At 50.1% G+C, this 9,259-nt stretch overlaps 1 protein-coding gene across 1 annotated transcript; it reads right to left on the minus strand.

Moving 5' to 3' along the window:
• Positions 1 to 239: 239 nt before the first annotated feature.
• On the minus strand, positions 240 to 7,305 carry LOC149436253 (C-type natriuretic peptide 3-like). The gene is made up of 2 exons (XM_089661811.1): positions 6,283 to 7,305; positions 240 to 571 (listed from the first exon to the last, which is right to left on the minus strand). Exons 1-2 carry the CDS (start codon positions 6,370 to 6,372, stop codon positions 284 to 286), a joined length of 378 nt encoding a protein of 125 aa, XP_089517937.1. The 5' UTR covers positions 6,373 to 7,305; the 3' UTR covers positions 240 to 283.
• Between the last annotated feature and the right edge of the window lie 1,954 nt (positions 7,306 to 9,259).

Genomic DNA, 9,259 nt, shown 5'->3' on the forward strand with positions numbered 1-9,259 from the left:
CTATAATATGTCTGCAGTCTCTGACAGTTGGCTGTATTGTTACATATACTGATGATTATGTGCACCCCACAGTCAGGCTACTTCTGTTCTACAGGCTCCTTATACGACATCACATTTCATTAGCAGAATGTTCAGAGTTCTGGTTTCATATTAAACACATTCTGCAAGTTGAGGGATACTTCCTGAGCCTGTACAGCCATAGATCAATAAAGCACGGCGGTTGTACAGTGCACAGCGTTGTAGATAGATGGCGCTATTTTCTGAGGATTCCCCATACCTGATGCTAACAGCCCAGCCCGCTGACGGTTCCGATCCGTTCCAGCTTCATCCCAAAACATCCGCGGGAGTTTCCCGATTTCTTTGTGCGCCCTCGAAACTTCTTCTGGTTGTTCATGAAGTCGCTGAAAAGGCGGAGCCAGGCGCGGTTTGTGGGAAGCTGGGAGGAGTCTTGAGGCACGGCTGTGTCCCGGGGGCGGGGCCCAGAGATGGATGCCCCCAAATCTTCCAGACTCTCCATGAGTAGGACCTCCTCCGAGGAACTCAGGTCCTGGGATAAAAGATCAGCTAAAGACTGCGGAGGGGGAAGAGAGAGAACATTAGATATAATCCAGCTCTTCTTCTCACATTCTGTCTTTCCTTCTCTCCCTTCTTCACACATTTCTGTATATACTCCACCCCTTCTTAGCAGGTTTCCTATTATTTGTAATATCATTACCTCCTATGATCATTAGCCCCACCTAGTGACCACAATGCAGTACTTTCCTGAAATATCCCAATCAGTAAAATACCACATCCTTGCTGGTGGGGGGATAGCTAGGTCTGCTGGATAGGAAGAGTTCACTCCTTGTTGATGGGGGTATGGTTGGGTCCTCTGGACAGCAAGGAGGCGTTGATTCCTCCTTGTTGATGGGGGTATGGTTGGGTCCTCTGACAGCAAGGAGGCGTTGATTCCTCCTTGTTGATGGGGGTATGGTTGGGTCCTCTGGACAGAAAGGAGGCGTTGATTCCTCCTTGTTGATGGGGGTATGGTTGGGTCCTCTGGACAGAAAGGAGGCGTTGATTCCTCCTTGTTGATGGGGGTATGGTTGGGTCCTCTGGACAGCAAGGAGGCGTTGATTCCTCCTTGTTGATGGGGGTATGGTTGGGTCCTCTGACAGCAAGGAGGCGTTGATTCCTCCTTGTTGATGGGGGTATGGTTGGGTCCTCTGGACAGCAAGGAGGCGTTGATTCCTCCTTGTTGATGGGGGTATGGTTGGGTCCTCTGGACAGCAAGGAGGCGTTGATTCCTCCTTGTTGATGGGGGTATGGTTGGGTCCTCTGGACAGCAAGGAGGCGTTGATTCCTCCTTGTTGATGGGGGTATGGTTGGGTCCTCTGGACAGCAAGGAGGCGTTGATTCCTCCTTGTTGATGGGGGTATGGTTGGGTCCTCTGACAGCAAGGAGGTGTTGATTCCTCCTTGTTGATGGGGGTATGGTTGGGTCCTCTGGACAGCAAGGAGGCGTTGATTCCTCCTTGTTGATGGGGGTATGGTTGGGTCCTCTGGACAGCAAGGAGGCGTTGATTCCTCCTTGTTGATGGGGGTATGGTTGGGTCCTCTGGACAGCAAGGAGGCGTTGATTCCTCCTTGTTGATGGGGGTATGGTTGGGTCCTCTGGACAGAAGGGAGGAGTTCACTCCTCTTTACTGGTGTGGGATCGGTTGGATCTGCTGGAAAGCAAGGACGACTTCACTCCTCCTTGCTGTTGGGGGATTGGTTGGGTCCATTGGACAGTAAGAAGGAAGTCATTCATCCTTGCTGGTGGGGGATATGCTTGGGTCCACTGGACAGCAAGGAGAAATTCACTCCTCTTTGCTGATGGGAGAATCGGGTAGATCTTGTGGACAGCAAGGTGGCGTTCACTCCTTGTTGGTGGGGGATTGGTTGGGTCTATTGAACAACAAGGAGGAATTCTCTCCTCCTTGCTGGTTGGGGGATCGGTTGGGTTAATTGGACAGCAAGGAGGAATTCACCTCTCCTTGCTTGTGGGGGATTCAGTTGGATCTGCTGGAAAGCAAGGAGGACTTCAGTCCTCCTTGCTGGTGGGGGATTTGGTTGGGTTCACTGGGCAATAAGGAGGAATTCACACCTCTTTGCTGGGGGGGTAAGGTTGGGTCCAATGGAAAGCAAGGAGGAAGTCACTCCTCCTTGCTGGTGGGGGTACGGATGGGTTAATTGGACAGCAAGGAGGAATTCACCTCTCCTTGCTGGTGGGAGAATCAGTTAGGTCTGCTGGACAGAAAGGTGGCGTTCACTCCTTGTTGGTGGGGGATCGGGTGGGTCCATTGGACAAAGAGGAATTCACTCCTTGTTGGTGGGGGATTCAGTTGGGTCTGCTGGAAAGCAAGGAGGACATCACTCCTCCTTGTTGGTGGGGGATTTGGTTGGGTCCATTGGACAACAAAGAGGAATATACTTCTCCTTGCTGGTGGGGGTATCAGTTGGGTCTGCTGGAAAGAAAGGACTTTCCTCCACCTTGCTGGTGGGGGGGGGGGGGGGGTACAGTTGGGTCCACTGGACAGCAAAGAGGAGTTCACTCCTTGCTAGTGGGGGATCGGCTGGGTGGACGTATGGTTGGTTCCACTGGACAGCAAGGAATAGTTCATTCCTCCTTGTTGGTGGGGGGATCATGTGGGGCCACTGGATAGAAGGGAGGAGTTTACACTCACACCTCTTTGCTAGTAAAGTAAAGTATCAGTTGGGTCTGCTGGACAGCAAGTAAGACTTCATTCCTCTTTGCTGATGGGGGGGGGATTGGTTTGGTCTGCTGGACAGCAAGGTGGAGTTCAATCTTTCTTGCTGGTGGGGGTACGGTCGGGTCTGCTGGACAGCAAAGAGGACTTCACTCTTTGCTGATGTGGGGGGGATCAGTTGGGTCTACTGGACAGCAAGTAGGACTTCATTCCTCTTTTCTGATGGGGGGATTGGTTTGGTCTGCTGGACAGCAAGGTGGAGTTCAATCTTTCTTGCTGGTGGGGGTACGGTTGGGTCTGCTGGACAGCAAAGAGGACTTCACTCTTTGCTGATGGGGGGATCAGTTGGGTCTACTGGAGCTCACTCCTTGCTGATGGGGGGATTGTTTTGGTCGGCTGGACAGAATTGTTAGCTTCCATGCTTCTCCTGATCCACACCATACAAAGGGGGGGGGGGGGGGGTGTTCTCTGCCCATCTTTTTGTAAACGTGTATTATCAATGGACTGTTTGGACACCCAGCCCCCCAAAGCTTGAGCTTTTCAGACAATTTTTGAATGAGGTTTTGTTTTAGGCAACTGAAAGCTAGAAGCGGCAAAAAATGTGCAAAACTGTACACTTTGACCAATGTCAGGCTTTTTCCAGGAGACCAAAAACGTGAAGTTCCGAGCCTTGGTGTGAATGGGCACCACTGAGCGTCAATGTGCTTCAGAACGTTCTGGTGTGAATGGGGTCCCGGTGAGACAACTGACCGACTCCTTTGGGTTCCTCATTGGCTCCAGCGGTCCAGGACCCCTCCTTGTGTCCCCTAGTACTTTTCTATGAATGGGAAAAGGGCTCGGCTTCAAAAATATCCCCCCCCCCCCCGGCCACCCCTCCACATCTCCTGATCAAGCAGATATTTAGATCGCGGAAAGGTGCGGAATATCGCCCCCCACCGCACTGAACGGAAAGAACCTTTGTGTGCCGGAGTGCAGAGATACGGGAACGTTCTGATCAGAAGGTATAGATCAGGGGTGTCAAACTGGCGGCCAGCCAGCTGCTGCGAAACTACAAGTCCCATCATGCCTCTGCCTTTGGGAGTCACGCTTGTAACTGTCATCCTTGCAATGCCTCATGGGACTTATAGTTTGGGAACAGCTGGAGGGGCCGCCAGTTTGACACCCGTGGTATAGAGGGTATCGTCGTCATGGTTGCTCCTTGTCCTGTCTATGGACCTAGAGGACGACTTTTCATCTGCGTTTATATCGGATTTCTTTTATTGTTGTTTATATTATATTTTTGTAAAATGTAAAGAATTGTTCGCGTTGCTGTATGACCTCCAGAAAATATCCGTCCTGCGCCTGAGGAGGAGACACCGCGGAAACCCGACACAGCGCCAGACGACAGCGGCCTGCAGTCTCCACAAAGTCCTAATAATAAAAGAAAATATAAAACCCCCGACAAGTCGAAGGGATCGATCGTGAGCCCCCCAAATCATCGGCGGGTTTGTATTTCTGATTGCCCGCGCTGTTATTACAAATCTGATCTCAGCAGACTGGGGGCCGCCATCATCTGCTGTGCCGGCCATCTTTGCTATAAAGTGTATCAGTGCGATTTCTGAAGACTCTGCGACTTTTCAACGATTTCCTGCAATTTGCAGAGCGATTTCCATTCTGTTCTATGTATGTGAAATCGCAACCAAACTGCAGAAAAAGTCGCGCCAGAACGACTTTAGAAATGGCGCCGCAGCAAATCGCACGTGTGAAGACGCGGTCACCCCCGGTCACCCCCATCCCGACTTACAGCGAAGTCGCACCATTTCAAGGTCGGGTGACGCGCCGATTTCAGGTGCGATTTGCAGGACGTCTGACACGGATGTCTGTGGAAATCGCAACAAAAGTCGTGCGGGTACTACTATAGAAATCGGTGCGGATCCGAACCACGCCGAGATGACCGGACAATAGGGTGCGACTTGCCCTGCGATCTACACATCACCCGATATCTCACCTTCACTGTGCACAATCTCAGCACTAATATCCGGATCCGGATCCCTGACTATAGAATACATTGTATATAAATCGAATACATCGTGTGTCCTACATGGACATGATTTTATCTCAGCACTAATACCCGGATCCGGATCCCTGACTACAGAATACATTGTATATAAATCGAATACATCGTGTGCCCTACAGTGACATGATTTTATCTCAGCACTAATACCCGGATCCCTATCTCTGACTACAGAATACATTGTATATAAATCGAATATGTGTGCCCTACAGTGACATGATTTTATCTCAGCACTAATATCCGGATCCGTATCTCTGACTATAGAATACATTGTATATAAATCGAATACAACGTGTGTCCTACAGTGACATGATTTTATCTCAGCACTAATACTCAGATCCGTATCCCTGACTATAGAATACAATGTATATAAATAGAATACAACGTGTGCCCTACAGTGACATGATTTTATCTCAGTATTAATACCCGGATCCCTATCTCTGACTACAGAATACATTGTATATAAATCGAATATGTGTGCCCTGCATTGGCATGATTTTATCTCAGTATTAATACTCAGATCCCTATCTCTGACTATAGAATACATTGTATATAAATCGAATACATCGTGTGCCCTACAGTGACATGATTTTATCTCAGCATTAATACCTGGATCCGTATCTCTGACTATATAATACAATGTATATAAATCGAATATGTGTGCCCTACAGTGACATGATTTTATCTCAGCACTAATACTTGGATCCGTATCTATGACTATAGAATACATTGTATATACATTGAATACAGCGTCTGCCCCACCTACACATTATACAATCTCAGCAATAAGAACCGGATCCTTACTTCAGACCCATGGAATCCGGGAAAGATACAATGTATAACAAATCCAATACATCAGCCTCACCTTTGCATTATTTTATCTCAGCATTCCTAGCTGTATCCATATTTTGGAGTCATGATATGTGAAGTGTAACCCAGAAAAGATACAATGTAACTATAATACCACGTCTGCCTCACCTTTATATTATTTTATCTCAGCATTAACAACTGGATCCAGTTTTGGGAATCATGATATGAGAAGTGTAAGAAAAGATACAATGTATAATAAATCAAGTCTGCCTCACCTTTATATTATTTTATCTCAGCAATGGAAGACGTCTGCCTTATCTTTAAAATTTCCTATCTCAGCAATGGAATATGTCTGCCTCACCTTCATATTTTTTTTATCTCAGGAACAGAAGACGTCTGCCTCACCTTTATATTATTTTATCTCAGCACTCCTACCTGCATGAATATTTTGGACTCGTGATACGAGACGTGTAACCCAGAACGGATACCACGTATCATAAACAGAACACAATGTCAGCCTCACCTTTACATGATTTTATCTCAGCAGTCCTAACTGTATCCATTCCCCTATACAATACATGGAATATGACGTCTGCCCCACCTTTGTATGATTTTATCTCAGCACTCCTAGCTGTACCCCCATCTCATCATACAAAGTATAATACACAGAGTACTCCGTCAGTCTCACCTTCAGATGTTTGAGTTGCGGGGACGGCCGTCCAGACACCCCGACCAGCAGTAGAGTCACCAGGGTCAGTGCCGACACTCCCACCATCATTTTTGGGGATGGTTTTGTAGATTGGGGGGGAGGGGGTTGTAGTTTTTGGGGGTTTGGTCACCCTAATATTCTGAGCAGGGTCAGTCGGGGTGATAAGGTTCGGATTTGGGGGTTTCGGTGGCCCTCTAGTCTCAGCAGGGTCAGTCGGGGTGATAGGGTTCAGATTTGGGAGTTTCGGTGGCCCTCTAGTCTCAGCAGGGTCAGTCGGGGTGATAGGGTTCAGATTTGGGGGTTTCGGTGGCCCTCTAGTCTCAGCAGGGTCAGTCGGGGTGATAGGGTTCAGATTTGGGGGTTTCGGTGGCCCTCTAGTCTCAGCAGGGTCAGTCGGGGTGATAGGGTTCAGATTTGGGGGTTTCGGTGGCCCTCTAGTCTCAGCAGGGTCAGTCGGGGTGATAAGGTTCAGATTTGGGGGTTTCGGTGGCCCTCTAGTCTCAGCAGGGTCAGTCGGGGTGATAGTGTTCAGATTTGGGGGTCTCGGTGGCCCTCTAGTCTCAGCAGGGTCAGTCTCAGGTATGAAGTTGCGCGCGGGTTCAGGATTTGCTCGGGTTCAGGATTTCTGTGTCTGTCCTGATTCCAGGACTGGTCAGTTGTGAGTGGTGCCGGCTTTGCGGGTATATATAAAGGAGGACGGGGAGAGGGGGGCTGTTTTATTATAGATGGAGGGGGGAGGGTTACCCCGGGAGACCCCCTCATCTTATTGCAAGAATGTCACCCCTCCCCCCAGACACCGGAGGGCTGTATAATGGTACAGGAGCAGATATACATCCATCTACAGGACACTGTATACAGTGCAGGGTCAGTGCCTCTGTATACACAGATCGGGGTGTCAGTGTCCCCTGTATACACAGATCGGGGTGTCAGTGTCCCCTGTATACACAGATCGGGGTGTCAGTGTCCCCTGTATACACAGATCGGGGTGTCAGTGTCCCCTGTATACACAGATCGGGGTGTCAGTGTCCCCTGTATACACAGATCGGGGTGTCAGTGTCCTCTGTATACACAGATTGGGGTGTCGGTGTCCTCTGTATACACAGATCAGGGTGTCAGTGTCCTCTGTATACACAGATCAGGGTGTCAGTGTCCTCTGTATACACAGATCGGGGTGTCAGTGTCCCCTGTATACACAGATTGGGGTGTCAGTGTCCTCTGTATACACAGATCGGGGTGTCGGTGTCCCCTGTATACACAGATCGGGGTGTCGGTGTCCCCTGTATACACAGATCAGGGTGTCAGTGTCCCCTGTATACACAGATCGGGGTGTCGGTGTCCCCTGTATACACAGATCGGGGTGTCGGTGTCCCCTGTATACACAGATCGGGGTGTCGGTGTCCCCTGTATACACAGATCGGGGTGTCAGTGTCCCCTGTATACACAGATCGGGGTGTCGGTGTCCCCTGTATACACAGATCGGGGTGTCAGTGTCCCCTGTATACACAGATCGGGGTGTCAGTGTCCCCTGTATACACAGATCGGGGTGTCGGTGTCCCCTGTATACACAGATCAGGGTGTCAGTGTCCCCTGTACAGGGAGTGCGGTGTGTCAGTTAAGTGTCCCCTGTACAGGGAGTGCGGTGTGTCAGTTAAGTGTCCCCTGTACAGGGATGCGGTGTGTCAGTAGACAGTGACGCGGGGGTCTATTTCGGTCCCCTCCTCCCACACGGCCCCCCTCCCCTCCCCTCCCCCCATTATCTCAGATCTCTCATTAATTAATGAGGATAATCCCCGATAATCCCTCTATAGATCACCGCGGAGACGGCGAGCGGGGGAGGGGGGCGGGGATTATTGTCTGGACACCGGGGACGTCTGACCAATGCCGAGCCTAAAGGGGGACTCCACTCAACACCGAACCTAAAGGGGGACTCCACTCAACACTGAGCCTAAAGGGGGGCTCCACTCAACACTGAGCCTAAAGGGGGACTCCACTCAACACTGAACCTAAAGGGGGACTCCACTCAACACTGAACATAAAGGGGGACTCCACTCAACACTGAACATAAAGGGGGACTCCACTCAACACCGAACCTAAAGGGGGACTCCACTCAACACCGAACATAAAGGGGGACTCCACTCAACACTGAGCCTAAAGGGGGGCTCCACTCAACACCGAATATAAAGGGGGACTCCACTCAACTCCGAACATAAAGGGGGACTCCACTCAACACCGAATATAAAGGGGGACTCCACTCAACTCCGAATATAAAGGGGGAATCCACTCAACACCGAACATAAAGGGGGACTCCACTCAACTCCGAGCATAAAGGGGGACTCCACTCAACTCCGAACATAAAAGGGGGACTCCACTCAACACCGAACATAAAGGGGGACTCCACTCAACACCGAGCCTAAAGGGGGACTCCACTCAACACCGAGCCTAAAGGGGGACTCCACTCAACTCCGAACATAAAAGGGGGACTCCACTCAACACCGAACATAAAGGGGGACTCCACTCAACACCGAGCCTAAAGGGGGACTCCACTCAACACCGAGCCTAAAGGGGGACTCCACTCAACACCGAGCCTAAAGGGGGACTCCACTCAACACCGAGCCTAAAGGGGGACTCCACTCAACAGTGAACCTAAAGGGGGACTACAGTCAACGCCAAAACTAAAGGGGAACTCTGACTACGTCCTGGAACCAGTGCGGGAACGTCTGACCAATGCCGAGCCTATAGGGGAACTCTGCCTGGAACCAGTACAGATCATCTTCTGGAGGAATCCTAGGATGGGATTGGATGTGATGTGAGCTCTCACAGACAGATTTCATTCTCATCAGAGAAGATCGGGTACCTGGATTCAATGCGTGGCCAGATCTGGGGATCGGTTATACCGGAGACTGACAACTGCTACGAAGCCTTCCATGAGCAGATGATCATACACTATACAATCAGG

Source organism: Staurois parvus, unplaced genomic scaffold (genome assembly GCF_062004578.1).
Source record: "Staurois parvus isolate SC_StPar_1 unplaced genomic scaffold, SC_StPar_1.0 ptg001390l, whole genome shotgun sequence".
Lineage (NCBI taxonomy): Eukaryota > Metazoa > Chordata > Amphibia > Anura > Ranidae > Staurois > Staurois parvus.